This window comes from Accipiter gentilis, chromosome Z (assembly GCF_929443795.1).
Source record: "Accipiter gentilis chromosome Z, bAccGen1.1, whole genome shotgun sequence".
NCBI classification, from domain to species: Eukaryota; Metazoa; Chordata; class Aves; order Accipitriformes; family Accipitridae; genus Astur; species Astur gentilis.
Window position 1 is genome coordinate 46,836,585 of NC_064919.1, and position 20,321 is coordinate 46,856,905.

The 20,321-nt window shown below is 40.8% G+C and overlaps 2 protein-coding genes across 2 annotated transcripts in view; one reads left to right on the plus strand and one right to left on the minus strand.

Moving 5' to 3' along the window:
- LOC126036383 (guanine nucleotide-binding protein subunit alpha-14) overlaps positions 1–20,321 on the plus strand; it is a 95,228-nt gene that overhangs the window by 8,626 nt on the left and 66,281 nt on the right. The gene's annotated exons all lie outside the window — the stretch shown is intronic.
- On the minus strand, positions 6,935–9,219 carry LOC126036380 (uncharacterized protein YagA-like). The gene is made up of 2 exons (XM_049796060.1): positions 9,034–9,219; positions 6,935–8,188 (listed from the first exon to the last, which is right to left on the minus strand). Exons 1-2 carry the CDS (start codon positions 9,057–9,059, stop codon positions 6,964–6,966), a joined length of 1,251 nt encoding a protein of 416 aa, XP_049652017.1. The 5' UTR covers positions 9,060–9,219; the 3' UTR covers positions 6,935–6,963.

Consider the following 20,321-nt stretch of genomic DNA (forward strand, 5'->3'; position numbering starts at 1 on the left):
GTGGCTGTACCATGTCTTTATTGATTCATAGCTACTATTAAACACACTTTTTCGCAAAAAAAAAAAAAATTTAGCAAAGTCTGTCATGGGCCACCAAGTCACTTTTTTTCCCCACTACATAAACAGAAAACCTCTCCAAGTAATGGATGTTGGTTTTATGTCTAGCAAGTGCTGATCCATGACACATTAGTGCTTGGCTTCCACTTGAGTGTGAGAATCATATAAAGCCACTATTAATTTTATTCCTTTTTGTTTTGTAAGAGCAGATGGTCGGTTTGAACAAACAAATGCTTCTGAAAGAGTACTCCTGTTGGAAATAATAAAACATAAAAACTAAAATATTGTCCTGGGAAATAGTTTAGCTCTAGGTTATGCAGTGAAATATTAAATGCAACCTGTAGTTATTATGTTTTCCTTTTCACTTTTTACATTCTCTAAATCGGTTCCAGGTCTAATAATTTCCTCCACTGAAGAAAGCAAGTTCGATCATTATTTTATGAGTAGTAGTATACAAATTGCTGCCTCAAGAACTGTTTAAGATGTATCTTCAAAGCCCTTGAGATTGATTTTTGCCACTTCCTAACATTGTAAATATACTGTATTTAATTTAATCTCTTTAATTTGGATAGTCATCTAAGCATGCAGCTTCATTTGCAAACATGAAAAAGGGATCAGAATTCATTTGGAATTTGTTTTCCAAAGCATGTAGATATAGCTTTCTTTGCATGCAGAATGCATGTTGGAAGTTTACCTTGACTACATCACTTTTCTCTGGCTTCACTTTGTTTTATGTCTTTAGATATTGCTGTCTTTTTTTTTCTTATTTTCTTATTAAAAAAAAAAAAAAAAAAAAAAAAATTAGCTCCTTTGAACTTCATTTAAAAGCTGTTGCATGTACCTGCCTTTGCAAAGTAAGTTTTTGAGTCAATATCACTGAAGGAGAAAATTCTAGAAAATTTTTTTTAACTGTTTTGGGTCAGGCACCAAATATTTCTAAGTACAGTACTTTACAAATATATGTGAGTATTTTCAACCTCAGTGGTACTAACAGTTACTTTCAGGCTTGTTTTGGATGGAGAAATCAACTTGCTGATGTGTCTTGAAGACTCTTGTTAGCCCAATTGTTTATAAACCTGAATACGGAAAAGGTTACTCAAAATGTGCATTTGGGTTTCTGCTCAGAAGGGTTGTCATGTTGCGCAGGTTGCCACTTTCAATATGCTAAAAACAAAGTTAAAATTTGATTAAAGTAAATAAAATCTCATTCTAAAATTAAAATCTGATTACAATAAAGTGCATAGGAAATCTAAGGAAGGAAATTACTGGTAAATAACAGGTAACTACTAATCCATTTTATCCAAGTATTTTCCTATTTTCAGTCAGTAAATTGATCTAGCCTGCAATTTAAAGGGCTCTGAAGAAAGATTTTGATTTCTATGCTTCGCAGATGACCAGAAAAAAAAAAAAGAAAAGAAAAATTAGGTTGTATTGATAACTGTTATCACTGAAATTTCCATTTTCTATCATATTTAATTGCTGAGACTTAGCACTAGTTCACAAACTTTTTTTGGTTATGTATTTTAAACTTTGTGTTAAGTGGCCTTCGGGCTGTCTTGTATCTTAATACTTTTGTGTAGTTACTATGCTTTGCCTCACATCTGTTGCATGTATAAAATTCTGTGGAAATTTAGAGTAAGATTTTGTAGATGTAACTTTATTTGAAGTATTTCTTAAAAGAGTAAGGTAATTTTTCAGTATACCTAGCAGAGTGTGGTTTTCTACCCTCGTCCTTTGCCACTTCTCAGATATATTTCTTGACGTTTGACTGTTGACTGGATCTCTTTGTTTCTTTATTAAATAGGGACAGTAATCTGCTTTTATTTATCTGAAATATTGTGTCTTACGAAGTCTTCTATCAGTTACTATGGAAAGCAGTTTGCAATACCAATGCTAAAAGTACTGTAAGATATAGTTGAAAATGAATGTGCTGACATATGGCAGCCTGTTACGGAAAAGCTGTAAAAATTGAGTTTATTTACATCAGAATCATAGAACAATACTACCATTTCTTGGATGTTCCAGTTTCCACTGTTGCATAGTCAACCCAGAGTGATAATTTCAGCATAGGAAACTTTGAAATTATTTTTCCATCACTTGTATTGGCAAATTTTTCACTGATGTAGGAGTTCAAAACAGAGAACAGAGAGGGAGCATTTTTTAAGTAAAACATATACACTTAAAGCAAGTATTATCAAAAACTGTGTGAAAAAAATGTTAAATGGTAAAAAGTTAATTATATAGTTTTTTCCAGTCTGTGCTTAGCAGAGCAATGTTCAAGTTTCAGATACTTTAAGTTATGTGGGTTTGTCCAAAAAAGAAAGAAAAAGGATGTGCGTTTAGTATCTTGTTTCTTTTAAGTTTTGTTTTAGGAAAATTAAATATGAGGCCTCTTTTACTCAGGTAGTACAAATTAAGTATACATGCTCTTAAACAAAAATCAAAACATAAAGGCCAGCTTCATTAGTTGTGATTTTGCTTCTGTTTTCTCAAATGTCCTTTTAGAAAGGTGTCCTTTTCCAGTTGATTGAATAGTTGCTATTTTGTACCTTTCTTCTAATATTCATAGTCTTCTAATAGACTCATCATGTGAAGTAACACAGGGATGATTAACTTTCTCTAGATAGTATTCTGCACTGTAAATAGGAAAATAACCTGTGCCTGAAAATGAACTGCTAAGTTTTTTTCTTGGTGGCCAGAGAGAGTAGGCTTTGCTGTCTGAACATAGTATCTTCTGCTGGTAGTAGCGGTGACTGTATATATATTTTAAATTAAACTCAGATTAATTTCTTTCAGATATATTTACACTGGTTCTATTTAACCTACGGTTCCATTGGCCCAAGCCCATAGTTATGAAAAAACTGTAGTAGGAATGAAGTTCTGCAGCTTTGGTAGGAATCAGTTTCTTCTGTGTCAAAATACATTCTGCATTTTTCATTTCACTAGAGGCAAAAATTGTGTGAATGATAATGTGGGAGATGATGCCGTCTATCATATTGCATATTGACTTATTTCCAGGCTTTCAAGCACTGATGTTCTTTCTACAGGCAGACCTTTCGGCATGTAATGCAGGATTCTCTCTTGAAAACTATCCTTGCCATACAATTAGGATTACAGGATGTTTTCTACAACAGTAGTGTGGGTGAGCAGATCTTTGCAAGAGCCTTTGTGCACAGTGACACTGCTGTTCTTTATCTTCTCTCATCATTATGGAATTTCAATGTGATTATATTAGGAAATTTGATTTAGCTTAGAGAATTATTTTTCAAAACAGTATTCCAACTTTCTAAGAGAAAAATGAGAGTGCTTGTAATGAATACTGAATATAAGTTAATAAAATTTCATTAAAGTTCAGGAGTACTTTGAGGTATTTCATCATTGGAGTTCTTTTGGTTTCCTCAGTACTAATGCTCCTCAGTACTGAAATAACCATTCCTACTATGAAAACATCAGTTTAATGATGACATCTTCTTCTCTCTCAATGTTGAGCTAGAGCTGAAATAGCTTATTAGAGATACCTTCATTTGATATCTTCAAACTGAAGGTATTTCATGGAAGAAAAAATTATTGTAAAACAACATTTAAGTCAAAGGAAGAATGGGTTGCTAGATGTATTACATACTTGTAATGTTTTGTGATTCCACTGTTAGTCCCAGGACTCCTGTAGTTAATTTCTTTTAAACGTGATTACTTTTCCTAGTGCCTATACTTGTGCCCATCTTTTGCTGAAAAAGCATTAGAACTTCATGCAGAGCATCTTGGAAATATCTGTAGGTATCCACTGGTTGGGACTTGCGTGGAACACTAACTGGAAAGCAAAACAATTTAAGTAAATAAAAATACGTGTCACAAATTAAGCCCCCCACCCCCTTTTTCTTTTAAACTTACAAGTAAATACTTTTTGTTCCTAAATATTTCCAGGGTAATTGTGCTAAGCGCTTATCCATAATCGTAATACATATTTTAAAAAGCAAATTAGTTCCCAACCTGATATATTTTCTTTGGTAGGAAAGGCCAGACAATTCATTTTAGCCCTTAGGACATACCCATTTCACAATTCCTAGCTTTGTGTTTGACATGAAAATGTGTTTTTTGTAAAAACTTGGCATTCATTACCCAAGCAGGAGGCTTTTATGTTTTACTTGGTTTTATTGTTACTTCACAATCTGCAAGCCATGTGTCAGCCTGTCTTTTTTCTGAGGTAGCACCTTCTGTGACACTGTGCTATGTAACCTCTGAGCAGGAGCTGGTATTTTTTACTTGACAGACACATGGGGGTCCTAATTTCCAGATGAAGTTCTTAAATGCTAGCATAATGGATGTCAAGACAAGGATTTTGCAAACCTGTGTTTGGGAGGAGTTCCTGCCAATCCCATAGTGCAGAGTTGCCACACCTTTGCTCTGCATGTGTATTAGTGTACTGTGGGTTTTCCTCTCCCCTGCCCCCCCCCCCCCCCCCCCCCGTCATAGAGCAGTGTGAAAACTGAGTAGATGAAAGCAGTTTACTTCACTGGAAGTTTTCACTGGTTATTAAACTTTTTTTTTTTTTTTTTTTTTTTTGCTTGGTAACTTTTGCAGTGTCAAGCCTTATAAATTCTTTGTTACCTGCGAGTCTTGCCATCTACATGTGTACAGTCACCTCCCAGCACAGCTGTATCAGCAGGCTGCTGTAAAATGACACCTGAAAAGTCCAGTTCTTATTGCTAAGAGAAAGAAGAAAGGGAGCAAACATGTTGCTTAGAATTACCAGCTGACCTGAGTACTGGCAGTCTGTCCCCGAGATTAGATAGGTCATAATTTCCCATGCAAAGGAACTGAGGCCCTATAAAATCTCAGGATGGCAGTTTATTTAGGGTAGAGCTGCCTACCATCCTGTTACTGCATGAAACAGAGAGATTTCAAACCTCTGTTCTTGTTTTGAAATTGTTTACATGCTGAAACTCCAGGTAGGTGAGTTAAAGCCAGTTCTAACAGATGTACAAATATGTCTTCTATAGAATGCCAGTAGGCCCAGTGAAACTTAGGGGAATTTAGATGTTCAGGTGACATGAGAGCTTTTTTTACTTGAGAGTGCATTTTTTTTAAAAAATACAATGAATCATTAATTTGGTATGTTTTTAAAGGGTAGCAGTTTTTTATAAAATCGTTCTTCATTTTAACATAGACTAGTTTGTTATTGTACTCAGTGCAAAGTATGCTATTTAGTACTTTTAAACTTAATGCAGCAGAAATTTCTTTTCATGAGATTTACTTATCTCTCCAAAAATAGAAAAATTAAGTTTTAAATTCAAAGTTGTTTTATTTTGCACTATTGTGTCTTGCTTTTTTTCTTGTTTTTTATCAATGCAGTCATCAATCATGTTTAATTTTGTAATCCCTCACACTTTAAATCCTGCATCTCTCATCAGCTAATTGTTGCTAATACCTAAATACTTGAAAATCCCAGTTTAAGTGCTGGGAATGATAAACAGTGGATCTTTGGGGGATTGCATTTTACTCAAGTTTTTTATTTGGCTACATGGACAAACATCTGGTGCTCTGTGGAATGCAGACTGAACAGAGAAACCTGCTTAGTACTTGTAGCGTTTTTATTTTAATGCATGTATGTAAAGTCTTTCACACTTTTGAGCTTGTATCTGAGGTAGAGGTACACCCATTACATACAAAACAGTATTTCTGGTATATAGAGGATTGATAGAATTATGATGATAATGGCAAGGGAATGGTGGTACGGTATTTCACTGGCATGTCTCAAACCTTAATTCAGATGTTTTGAATTATGACCTGTGAAACCAGATGAGACGGAGAGACTGTGTATTGATACTATTATGTCGTGGTTTAACTCCAGCCAGCAACTAAGTACCACGCAGCCGCTCACTCACTTCCCCCATCCAGTGGGATGGGGGAGGAAATCGGGAAAAAAAAGGTAAAACTTCTGGGTTGAGATAAGAACAGTTTAATAGAGCAGAAAAGAAGAAACTGTAATGGTAATGATAACACTAATAAAATGACAACAGTAGTAATAAAAGGATTGGAATGTACAAATGATGCACAGGGCAATAGCTCACCACCCGCCGACCGACACCCCGCCAGTCCCCGAGCAGCGATTCCCTGCCCCCCCCCACTTCCCAGTTCCTAAACTAGATGGGACGTCCCATGGTATGGAATACACCGTTGGCCAGTTTGGGTCAGGTGCCTTGGTTGTGTCCTGTGCCAACTTCTTGTGCCCTGGCTGGCCATGAGAAGCTGAGAAGTCCTTGACTATAGTCTAAACAATACTGAGCAACAACTGAAAACGTCAGTGTGTTATCAACATTCTTCGCATGCTGAACTCAAAACATAGCACTGTACCAGCTACTAGGAAGACAGTTAGCTCTATCCCAGCTGAAACCAGGACAGTATCCACCCCTTATTCTATACCATTGACGTCATGCTCAGTTCCCATACCTTTAGTTACATCCTGATTAATCATCACCACTTTTCCAGTCCTTTGAGACATATGAACAATGATATATATATATACACACACACACAGAGATATTATTCCTTTAGTTCATGAGTTATGTTCATAAAACATTTGTTGAGTTCAATTAGTTTCCGACTCCGGGCTCCATCTGTCATACCAGTCTGTCTGGGCAGGAGGAATGGTGCAAAGTCCTCTCAGTCGGTAGAGCAGAATTGGGCTTCAGTGCGGTGTGACGAGCAGCTGACATTTGACGTAGCAGGAGGATGGTGTGCACCGTTGGATTGTTGCATGCTGGAGTCAGTTCTGGTTCCATCACTATTGCGTTTTGCTCAGTTTTATCACAGTTCTTTCTTGCTATAGTACTATGGATATAGCATATAACAATTATAATAATGATAACATACGGTAGCAGGGTTATATAGCAACTAATATCATACAGTTTAATTTTGGCTATTTTCACCTAAAATCAAATCCCCTTGAGGCACACATCGGACTTCTCCATCTTTTCGCATCACCCACCAAGTGCACCCAGGCCCTTGAGCAAAAGCAATCCCACGAATGGGTTTACCATTGCCTGAGGCAGGAGTAACCCAGACTGTTTTCCCTAACATATTTTTCATGTGCACTACAGGGACTTTATCCCCTTCTACAGTATGTAAAAATTCTGATTGGGCAGGGGCACTCCGATTGGCAGATCCTCTGGTGTTGACTAACCAGGTGGCTTTTGCTAAATGTGTATCCCAATGTTTGAAAGTTCCACCCCCCATTGCTCTCAATGTAGTCTTTAACAGTCCATTGTATCGCTCGATTTTCCCAGAGGCTGGTGCATGATAGGGAATATGATACACCCACTCAATGCCATGCTCTTTGGCCCAGGTGTCTATGAGGTTGTTTCGGAAATGACTCCCATTGTCTGACTCGATTCTTTCTGGGGTGCCATGTCGCCACAAGACCTGCTTCTCGAGGCCCAGGATAGTGTTCCGGGCAGTGGCATGGGGTACAGAATATGTTTCCAGCCACCCGGTGGTTGCTTCCACCATCGTCAGCACATAGCGCTTGCCTTGGCGAGTTTGTGGGAGGGTGATATAGTCAATCTGCCAGGCTTCCCCAAATTTATATTTCAGCCATCGCCCTCCATACCACAGGGGCTTTAACCGCTTGGCTTGCTTAATTGCAGCACATGTTTCACATTCATGGATAACCTGTACGATAGCGTCCATGGTCAAGTCCACCCCTCGATCTCGAGCCCATCTATATGTTGCATCTCTTCCCTGATGGCCTGAAGTATCATGGGCCCACCGAGCCATAAATAGCTCACCCTTATGTTGCCAGTCCAGGTCCACCTGAGCCACTTCAATCTTGGCAGCCTGATCCACCTGTTCGTTGTTTCGATGTTCTTCAGTGGCCCGACCCTTGGGTACGTGAGCATCTACATGACGTACTTTTACAACCAGATTCTCTAGCCGGGACGCAATATCTTGCCAGAGTGTGGCAGCCCAAATGGGTTTACTTCTGCGCTGCCAGTTGCTCTGCTTCCATTGCTGTAGCCACCCCCACAGGGCATTTGCCACCATCCATGAGTCAGTGTAGAGATAGAGCACTGGCCACTTTTCTCTTTCAGCAATGTCTAACGCTAGCTGGATGGCTTTCACCTCTGCAAACTGACTCGATTCACCTTCTCCTTCAGCAGTTTCTGCGACTTGTCGTGTAGGACTCCATACAGCAGCCTTCCACCTTCGATGCTTTCCCACAATGCGACAGGACCCATCAGTGAACAGGGCATATTGCCTCTCATTTTCTGGCAGTTTATTATACAGCGGGGCTTCTTCAGCACGCGCCACCTCCTCCTCCGGTGACATTCCGAAATCTTTGCCTTCTGGCCAGTCCGTGATCACTTCTAAAATTCCTGGGCGACTGGGGTTTCCTATGCGAGCCCGTTGTGTGATTAGTGCGATCCACTTACTCCAGGTGGCGTCAGTCGCGTGATGTGTAGAGGAGACCCTCCCTTTGAACATCCAGCCCAGCACTGGCAGTCGGGGTGCTAAGAGGAGCTGTGTCTCAGTACCAACCACTTCTGAGGCGGCTCGAACTCCTTCATACGCTGCCAGTATCTCTTTTTCAGTTGGAGTATCGCGATCCTCGGATCCTCGATATCCTCGACTCCAAAACCCCAGGGGTCGGCCCCGGGTTTCCCCAGGTGCTTTCTGCCAGAGGCTCCAGGTAGGGCCATTCTCCCCGGCTGCAGTGTAGAGCACATTTTTAACATCTTGTCCTGTCCGGACTGGTCCAAGAGCTACGGCATGAACAATCTCCCGTTTAATTTGTTCGAAGGCTTGTTGTTGTTCAGGGCCCCATTTAAAATCATTCTTCTTCCTGGTCACTTGATTGAGAGGGCTTACAATCAAACTGTAATTTGGAATATGCATTCTCCAAAACCCCACGACACCTAAGAAGGCCTGTGTGTCCTTTTTATTAGTTGGGGGAGACGTAGCTGCTATTTTGTTAATTACGTCCATTGGGATCTGATGACGTCCATCTTGCCATTTTATTCCCAAAAACTGGATCTCCTGTGCAGGTCCCTTGACCTTACTTTCCTTTATGGCGAAACCGGCTTTCAGAAGGATTTGGATTATTTTCTTCCCTTTCTCAAAGACTTCTTCTGCTGTGTTGCCCCATACAATGATGTCATCAATGTATTGCAGATGTTCCGGAGCTTCACCTTTTTCCAGTACAGTCTGGATTAGTCCATGGCAAATGGTGGGGCTGTGTTTCCACCCCTGGGGCAATCGATTCCAAGTGTACTGGACACCCCTCCAAGTAAAGGCAAATTGTGGACGACACTCTGCTGCCAGAGGGATTGAGAAAAATGCATTAGCAATGTCAATGGTGGCATACCACTTGGCTGCCTTTGACTCTAGCTCGTATTGAAGTTCTAGCATATCTGGAACGGCAGCACTCAGTGGTGGGGTAACTTCATTCAGGCCACGATAGTCAACTGTTAATCTCCATTCCCCATTAGACTTCCGCACTGGCCATATGGGACTATTAAAGGGTGAGCGAGTTTTGCTGATCACTCCTTGGCTCTCCAGTTGGCGAATCAATTTGTGGATGGGAATCAGAGAGTCTCGGTTGGTGCGATATTGCCGCCGGTGCACCGTCGTGGTAGCAATTGGCACTTGTTGTTCTTCAACCTTCAGCAACCCCACAATCGAAGGGTCTTGAGAGAGACCAGGCAGGGTAGACAACTGTTCAGTTCCCTCTGTCTCCAAGGCAGCTATACCGAAAGCCCATCAATACCCCTTCGGGTCCTTAAAATAACCCCTCCTGAGATAGTCTATGCCAAGGATACACAGAGCCTCTGGACCAGTCACAATGGGGTGTTTCTGCCACTCATTCCCAGTTAGGCTTACTTCAGCTTCCAATACAGTTAACTCTTGAGATCCCCCTGTCACACCAGAAAGACAGATGGATTCTGTCCTGTTATAACTTGATGGTATTAGAGTGCACTGTGCACCGGTGTCTACTACAGCCTTATACTCCTGTGGGTCTGACGTGCCAGGCCACCGAATCCACACAGTCCAATAGACCCAGTTATCCCTTTCCTCCACCTGGCTGGAGGCAGGGCCCCTCTAATTCTGGTTAGAGTATTCAGTATTCACTTCTCGTAGAATTGGCTCAGAAGTCCCTTCAAGAGGATCGGAAATAAAGTCAGCCCTTCTACTCTGTTTGGAAACTGGAGCGGCATTTTTCCTGGTAGCATCCCCTTTTGTGGGGGTTTTTCCTCGCAGTTCACGTAGCCGTGCATTTAGGACCGAGGTAGGTTTTCCGTCCCATTTCCTCATGTACTCTCCCTGATCACATAGGTAAAACCACAGGGCACCTCACGGTGTGTACCTTCTATATTCTCTCTCTTGGGCAGAAGACCGCTCACTCCTAATAGCTGAGACATTGGTCCTTACAGGTGGGGAATAGGACATATCCTTTTTGAATTGCTGGAAATCCTCGGACAGCTTCTCCACAGCTGAAATGCAGGCTTGTAGGGAGGAGGAGAGATTTTCTTCGTATTGACGCAGCTGGCGAGCCACTTCCTCCACTGTTGGTGCCTCTTCATCCTTCCAGGACATTACTGCCAATGTGTTGGCATAGGACGATGGTGCGCTCCGTACAAACTTCTGCCACATGGGTCGTGTGCATTGGACTTCGTCTGGGTCTTTGGGTAACTGTTGGTTGTCCGGGTCATGATGAATCGCCTCTAGCACGGCTAATTCCCTCAGATATTGAATACCTTTTTCCATGGTGGTCCACTTGCTTGATTGACATATAACATCTTCCTTAAAGGGGTACCTTTCCTTCACACTTGACAGGAGTCGCCTCCAGAGGCTGATGGCTTGTGGCCCTCTTCCAAGTGCCTTGTCAATGCCACCTTCCCTGGCAAGTGATCCCAGCTGCTTGGCTTCCCTACCTTCTAATTCCAAGCTATTAGCCCCGTTGTCCCAGCATCGGAGGAGCCAGGTGATAATATGCTCACCTACACGGCGGCCAAAATCTTTTCGCAAATCCCGCAGCTCACTCAAGGATAGGGACCGGGTTATTACCTCTGGTTCTGCCTCTTCCTCCGGTTCCCGTGATGACCCTGGTTCACCATTGTCCTTTGCTAAGCGAACTGATTTTTTTGTATATTTCCTTTTCTGTACGGGGGCAACCGATACTGGTCCAGGTTGGTCCTCTGGTTCAGTTGCAGTATCGCTCGCCGGGTTCTGGATAACCGCAGTGTCTGTCGCCGAGGTTTGGGTAGCAGCAGTGCTCCTTGCTAGGCCTGGAGGGGCCGCAGCGCCCATTGTTGAGGTTTGGGTGGCCGCGGTGGTCATCGTTTCGTTGTTAGGTCTAGAGACTTTCTCTTCCCCTTGAGGGTACTGAGTAATGTCGAACAGGGCTCGATAGGCGTGGGCCAGGCCCCGGCATGTTGCAGTGATTTGTATCTCTCTGGAGCTGCCGGGGTGACAGCATACCTTTTCCAAATATTTTACTAGTTCTTCTGGATCCCGCACTTGTTCAGGGGTGAATTTCCAAAATGTTGGAGGTGCCCACTTTTCTAGGTACTTGCCCATACTACCCCACACACCCTGCCACTCATAATTATCTAGCCTTGGGGCACATCTCTGGTTGATCCTCTTAAATAGCTGTTTAACCTTAAACAAGAGCTGAACCACATTCAGAAGTCTGCTAATTCCTAGCAGTAGGGCTAGGACTGTGCTAGTCCCAACACCCCAGGAATATTCAAATTTTCCAAAATTCTCCAACACCATTGTAACTGGACTAAAGGAGAAAGGAGAGGGGAAGAAAGATTCCCCACCCATAGACTGGTTTTCCATGGAGGAAAGGTAAATGGTATAATTATCAATAATTTCCCACAGGTGGCTCCTGCCGTATAAAGGTGACAATGCTAAGTGCAAATACCGGATTAATCCCACAGCCGATGACTTTATCATACCATAAACCAGTGTTATACCACACATCAAAGCAAAAATCCACCTCCCACAGATGATAAGCAGTAGAAGAGGAACTATATACAGCAAGCGAGGTGATACATAACAGAGCTTTAAAAGCCAGAGCAACAACTCTAAGAACTCATAAATCAACATAATGAACGCTTGGAACAAATTTGTTTTAACAAGCTCTGGTCAGGTTTGTCGTTATCTCAACCCCTCGAGCCCCACGTTGGGCGCCAAAATGGACTGTCGTGGTTTAACTCCAGCCAGCAACTAAGTACCACGCAGCCGCTCACTCACTTCCCCCATCCAGTGGGATGGGGGAGGAAATCGGGAAAAAAAAGGTAAAACTTCTGGGTTGAGATAAGAACAGTTTAATAGAGCAGAAAAGAAGAAACTAATAATGACAATGGTAACACTAATAAAATGACAACAGTAGTAATAAAAGGATTGGAATGTACAAATGATGCACAGGGCAATAGCTCACCACCCGCCGACCGACACCCCGCCAGTCCCCGAGCAGCAATTCCCTGCCCCCCCCCACTTCCCAGTTCCTAAACTAGATGGGACGTCCCATGGTATGGAATACACCGTTGGCCAGTTTGGGTCAGGTGCCTTGGTTGTGTCCTGTGCCAACTTCTTGTGCCCTGGCTGGCCATGAGAAGCTGAGAAGTCCTTGACTATAGTCTAAACTATAATAGTCTAAACTATTGTTTAGACTATTGTCTAAACAATACTGAGCAACAACTGAAAACATCAGTGTTATCAACATTCTTCGCATGCTGAACTCAAAACATAGCACTGTACCAGCTACTAGGAAGACAGTTAGCTCTATCCCAGCTGAAACCAGGACATATTAGCATTTAACATAAAGAACATGTAGTAGTCTAATCATAGAGGTCTAATATTTTGCTGCTTTGGAACAGATTAGGACACTGTATCTCTTACTACCGTCTGAGGAAAATACTGTGTCCATGACCAAGTATACTGTTGTATGAGTCTATTTTTTAATTATTATTTTCTGGAAAAGTTACTGGGCATTTTGGAGCTCAGCACTTCTCTGCTAGTAACATTTGCTGTAATCAGGCTCTGGTTTTGATCAGTTGACAGTGTTCATTTGGACCCGTCTCAAGAAGATCAGTAAGTAAATTTTATCGTAACTGCGTGATTTGTCTAAGTACATATCTAGCATCTGTTAGAGCAGTTGAATGTCTTCCAATGTGCTGAGTATGCTTTGGACTTAAGAGTGCAATTCCTAACTAGTACGTGTTTTACCTAGTAGTTTACCATTGCTAGGAGTAATTGTGTGGCTATATGCTGGAATAAAATACATACTTTATCACTTTTTACTTTATAAAACTGATCTAAGAGTTATCTGTGTTCACATGTACAGTTCAGGGAGATGTGTGGAGATATTTTTTAATGCTCATGTATTACAAATATTTAATTAAAAAATAGTTCTTAAGCATTAAAAGACCTTTGGTAACAGTAGAAATATTCTCAGAAACTCCTATGAAGGCTGCTTTGATTAGATGAAATAATTGTTACTCAGGTTACTTAGAAGCTACAGAAAACCCCTGCCTGAGACTTTAGTATAAGTATGATTTTTCTGAGATCAATTTTGTTTGACTACCTTTCTGAACTGGCTGCTCCTTTATGACTGCCCTTTTTTCATGGGCCACACATTAAACCATTTCTACCTTCCTGGCAAATGACTGCAGAAGTAATCTTTACCAAATTTATCTTGTCTCTTAAATTGTTGTTTGGCTATTTATCTGTTACCTCTGGTTCTGGAGTAGGGTTTTGTAGTTGTTTCTTAAGTGCTGTACATACTGTACATTGAAAAGGCTAGCTATGTTCTTGTTTTATGTAACCATAAGGGGTCTGCCTGAATGCATCTGGAGGCTATATTTTTCTTCACTGCAAACTATAACCTTGAGATCTGAGTTATGGTCATTTCCTTAGGAGGTTTAACAGTCTGCATTTCAGGAACACTGTTTTATTCTCCTTTTTGTCTCTTTGATAAGATCCATCCAGCTGTGCTCAGTTTAATACAACAGCCACAGGAAAGCAAATACTAACAGGTTGACATATGTTTATATTCTCTGGGGGCCAGGGTATAAAAGATAATTCTTACTGTAAATTCTTTTACTCTTCTTTGGGGAGGAGTGAGGGGCATCTATCGCTTTGCCCTTTGAGTCCAAATGTTAACTGTTTTGTTTTCAGTTTACAGTGTTTCTGGTTAAGCTTACAACCCCAAATCCTGTTCAGTTTTTTTTGCCAGTTTACATGGATCTATATTATTGTATCCCAAATGGATTTATGTTATTGTATTTGCATGTTACCGGATACAGTCACCTTTTAAAGTCCCTTAAGTAATTTGTAATAATTTCTTCTTATACCTACAATCTTTTGAGAAGTTCTTCAGCCTCTTGATTGCCCCTGAAAAACAGTTCCCTTTCATACAGCTATAGCTGTATTTCTTGGCTAAGGTGTAAGTTTGCACAACACTCACTATCTCAGTATTAATCTTAGCATTCACATAATAAATACAAGTGTTCCATGAGGGCTTTCAGCTGTTAAAATTAAGCTTAAGAAGTATTCAGAATCAGTAGCTGATTTTTGGCTCCTGCTTAGGTTCTTAGCATTAAACTCTTTTTCTGTTTCTTAGTTTTGCCCTACAAGATCCTGGCTTCTTTGAGGTTTGGCAACGGTTGTATGTTCAAAGCCTAAGCCTGAATTTAGAAGTTTGAACATAACACACGTTGGATAAGTATGTGTTTGGCATTAGCAGCTGTGGAGAATGCTGTAAGTGTAAGGGCCACTTAAGCTTGAAGGAAGGATGTTAAATGTTAACTAACTGTGTACAAGTGTTACATAATTTGACACTTTAATTTAGTGATCAAACTTGCCATTGTGGCAGTACCTGTTGGGATGTAAATCTAAAATGATCTGTATAATGGTGAGGGATATTATGGTCATAAGTGGTTGCAGATGGTTGGACAGGCATGTGCCAGCATGTGGTTCTGGCCCCTTAGAGAAACCAGAGTCATTGTCAAGGAATCGCAATGGCAAGTTACTGTGTCTAACATGAGACTCACTGCAAAAGCTCTGGTTTTGATGCCTGCGTGCCCATAGAGTTTCACTGAAGGACTGCATGGCATTATCCACTGAAGACCATCTGGGAATTGATTGCATCTAGTAAGTGATACCATTCTGAATTTGATCTGCTGCATTACTGTTTGGGACTTGGTTCATTAGATGCAGTGATGTGGTCCTCTGGGGCTGGGAGAATATTCTGGTCTCAAATCAGAGATTTTGGAGGTAGAGACAGGAGGTCGGAGAATTGTGTTCCTTGGAGTAAAATTTATTTTTTTTAACACCTTACTGAAAACAGCAAAACTAGGAAAGATAGGGTTTTCACCAGCCCACATTAATTCACATTTTCTTTCCCTTGCTATGCTGTAGAATTTTAGTAAGGCGTAGGTCTGGTTCAGACACTTTTCCTATGTACCCTCACAGAAATGAAGGCATGACAAAAAAAGCACTTGCATATGTACAATTGTATGTATTGTTTGTATGCATACACATACATAGTCACACACCTCAAACAATGGGTGCTGGTCTTGGGGGCTTCTCACTTTAACGCTGTATATTTAGATCCAACGTGATCCAACTTTAGCAATGTCCTACACTTTAAAGCAGTGGTTGGAGAGCTTGCTTGTGTATAGCAAGTAAGTTGCCACGTTGAAACCACAAACAGGCATGGGCTGCTTCTCTGTGTTCTGATGCCAAAGCTTGAAGTGCAGTAAGGAGATTACTAGGTTTCTTGTGTGGTAGCAACCTCAGCTCTGGAAATTGTGCCTGTGTAGTGTCTGAATGGCAGGTTATTAGCTGAGGCATGGTGGCATTCAAAAATGACTCTGCTACTTCTGAATACTAAGGGTACTAAGTCCAAACTGTTCCAGTGTGTACATTTGTTGGATGGAGTTTCTGCTGTCTTGGTATGTTCTCACCAGGTTCAATTACCTGTAGCAGCAACAACTTGCCAACTGAAGAAATAGGATTCTTTGAAGCACCTATGGATAGATTAAGGGGCTGCTACAGATGAAATAGCATGAATACCATAATCTACTTTTCTTGGCTATTTAAAAATAACTTGGAAATAATTGCCCTATATTTCTTCATCCCTGTAAATGGCTAGCAAAATTTTTTAATTCTTGATGGGAAAATAAAAAACTAGAAACTTTTATTGCTGTTTGTTAAAAATCAGAAAAAAATACTCATTTTGAAAGCAGATTTTGCTAGGATTCATTATTGCTGGTTTCTAAAGCTTCCTGTAACTTAATGCAGATACCATGCTCATCAGCTTGTTCTCACAATGGAAGATTGCCATGGTGTACGAAGCTCATAGCTGTAAATAATGGCTGTCATCCTATGATGTTAGAGTTTGAAGCTATGTAAGGTAACTTTCAGAGCTTGCTTTTATCTATAATAATGTGGTGTATGTGTAATACACCAGGTAATAATGTGGAGTATGGATTTATCCCCATTCACCTCTTCTTCCCCAATAATATTTCAAAAGGAAAGCTGTGGAGCTGCTGATTCAGGGAGGACAAAAAAAGTGGAGGATGAGGACAGTCTTTATAATTGGCAGTTAAGATTAATATGTGGGGTTTGGTTGGTTGATTGGTTTTGACTAGCCACAAAGTTTGTTTCTGGCAATGCGTAATCTTACTGGCAGACTCCAAAATCCCTACCTGCTATCTTTTCTGATATAAAGTCAGTAGTTTTAGCCTTTTTTGACCAGCAGTAACTAAATAATACTGTCAATCAAAAAAAAAAAAATCTGTAGGAGAATAATAGACCTGTAATGTGTGGTCCAAAAATCTACACTAAATTTGGGTGGTATGCAGAACTGGATGTGCAAGAGCTGTGCTTTGATCCCACTCAGCCTCTTAGGAGACTGTTTCCATTTAGTCACCACTCCTTCTCTAGGTAAGATCCTATTCTGTCTATCTCCCAGAGCTGTGCAGGACTGATGAGTTCAGGTTGTTTTCTTGTCCTCTTTGTGACCCAAATAGCTTTTTCAAGATCAATATTATTTTGGCTCAATTGAGGTTTTATACAAGGTGCCCCTGCCCCTGGGGACAGGGTTTCAATCAACTTCTAGATTCTCTTTACCACACTACTATGTTATTTTGGGCTGTGTTTTTATCCACCCAGTCATAGAATCACAGATTCATGGAGGTTGGAAGGGACCTCTGGAGACTGTATTGTCCACACGCCTGCTCAAAGCGGGGTCACCTAAGGCAGGCTACTCACTACTGTGTCCAGTTGGGTTTTGAATATCCTCCAAAGATGGGCGCAACCTCCCAGGACAGACTGGTTGCGTGTTCAGTCACCTTCACATTAAAAAAAGTTTTTTCTTACGTTTAAACAGAATTTCTTATATTCCGATCTATCGTCCTGTCATTGGGCACCATTAGAAGAGTCTAGCTCCATCTTCCTTACTCTCACCATCAGATATTTAAGCCCACTGATAAGACATCCCCCTGAGACTACTCTTCCCTATAGGAAACAGTCCCAACTTTCTCAGCCTCTCCTCATCTGAGAGATGCTTCATCTCAGGGGCCCTTCACTAGACTCACTCCAGTAGGTCTCTATATCTCTGTTACAATGGACAGCCCAGACTTGGATCCTGCACTCCATATATGTCTCACCAGTGGTGATTAGAGTGGGAGAATCTCCTCCCTCAACCTGCTGGCCACATTCCACCGAATGCAGGTCAGGAGGCTGTTGGCTCATGTTCAACTTGGTGTCCACCAAGACCTCCAGGGTCTTTTCTGTCATATTACTTTCCAGCTGGTCAGCCCCCAGCAGGTACTGATGCCTGGGCTTGTTCTTTCCCAACTTTGCATTTCCCTTTGTTGAACTGCATGAGGTTCCTGTTGGCCTGATTCTCCAGCCTGTTGAGGCATCTCTGAATGGCAGCACAGCCATCTATTGCATCAGGTTTTCCACTACTTTCCAAATTGTAGATCTCTCAAAGATATTGTTGTCCCACAAGCGGCGTTCAGTACCCACTGTGCAGTAAGCCTATCATGCACACAGAGCCAAGATAATTATTCACCAGTCACCAGTGCCAAACATACCTGTGAAGAGTAATCTGGTAATGTTTAGTAGATGACTTTATCACAAATACATGGCATTGTACTTGTCTTAAAAAGTTACGAATGCCATCATGGAGATGAATTGTAGCAAGGAAACTGCCAAATGCTGAGTTTTAAAATAAAGTAAGAGCTGTAAGAAATGTATCATACAAATGCAAACATGTCTTCTCCTCTCTAGAAAACTTTAATTCACTGGTAGAAACTCATCCACAGTTGTCATACCCATTTAAGCCAGAATTAGCAACTACCGACCTTGGTGTCCTCAGATGATGCATGACCGTAAAAGGACAAAAGGAGTAGGAATATTCTTCCCCAAAGGACCACCGAAGAACACCAGAGACCCCCCCCACAGGTGTAGAAGACTCTGGGATGATTGCTCAAGAGAACAACATAGGAATATGCAATAGTTAGGAGGAATTAATGTATTAGATAGGCATCGTGTTTTAACCGTAGTGTGCAAGTATGAACTGAAAACCTCAGTAGGTGTGCTCAATTTGTGGAAATCTTCCACCTTGCACCCTGAGCAGAATAAAACAATGTCTCTTATCTAAACATACTTTGTGTGTTTTGGGACTTACTTTCTGATCAAGTAACTACATGGGCTAGAGTTTGGGCCCTATACTAGGAAACTTCATGATACTGTAGCATAAAACTGACAGACACATACACACGAGTTCTACTAAATTTTTTTTTTATATCATCAGCTGACTGCTTGTGTAAGTTCATGTCCTGTTGGCACAGGCAATGAGTGTTAGCTTTCTGAATACTGGGTCTTCTTCCTTGAGCTAGAGGGGAAAAGACCAGAGAAAAGTCAGCCACTTAAAGTCCCTTTGGGGTATAACTACCTAGAAATACCAGCAAGCCTCCAAGGAGTCACCAGCAGGGCAGCCTAGAGTTGATGAGATGTTCCTTCATTGTTTTTATGTGGCCTTCATGTAAACATGAAAAAAAAAAGTTGTATTGATAATTTCTTAGACAACTGGGAAATTTTCCATGAACAGTAAAATGGAGGCTTACAATGGGGAATGTGGGGGGAAAAGAAAAAAAAAAAGGCATTGTTTCGCAAGTTTTTAGTCCAAAATGCAGCAAATAATTTCCAGCTATATTGCTTTCTAAGGAACCTTCAGAAGCAAGGCAATAGTCTCTACATTTTTATCCTTTCCATTCAAAGAACAAAAATGTTACTGTTTTTCAGTTGGTTTTAAAGTTAGGATAACATTCAGCATAATTTTCTATAGTTAGACTACTTTTTGTTGATTTGTTTTCCTGTTCTGCTTTGAAGTTCAAAATTGTGTGTGATCAGGAAACATCTTACTCTGCCACAGCCGCCCTTTTCATAATAAACTTCTCCCCTGAAAATAAAATGTTGGTATAGTTCTTTAAGTAGTTCTTGTGTTCTGGAACAGGAAAGGCGATCAGGCATATTTAACCTTTGGTTATGTAAGTAGAGTCGCAGCATTTCTTTTTATGGGATACTGTGATATGTTGGGCGGAGCACAGAGTTTGAAAAATAGAACTGAGATGACAGATATAAGCACGCAATATTAAAGCTCCCTCACCAAGTGGATTTCTTTGCTCAAATCACAATATTATGTTATTCAATGACAGGAGGAAAACTCCTGTTTGAATTGTCAAAGAGTTAGACCCAGTCCATCAGCAGATCAAACTGTTTTTTTATGGGTTTCTAGAATTTATTCTGTTTCAGTTGGAGTCTGGCACAACCTAGGCAAAAATAGATTTATTTTTTCTTTTTTAGAAAAGTTTATTTTACAAAACATTCTATCAAAAACTCTAAAACCTTTTTAAAAATCCAATTAGATAATCCCCATCACAATTGATTAACCATTTACTTAGCATCCCTGGTGATGGCAGATGACACTTGCGGATGGTTAACTTCTCCAAAACTTCCCATGTTCTTTGGCAAATTTGCAATGTAAGGAATTTCCTACTCTTCTTAGTTTACACTTTTGTAAGATACATGCTCTTAACATATGCTACTGCCAAGAACCACGCAGGAGATGCCTAGTTCAAGGCGTTTGATGATGCTATAGACTTACGGAGTTGCTGCATGCTTTCTACTTCCTCAACAGCAGAGAAGCCCTAAAGGATTTGGAGATATTTTGGCCCTAGGATGTG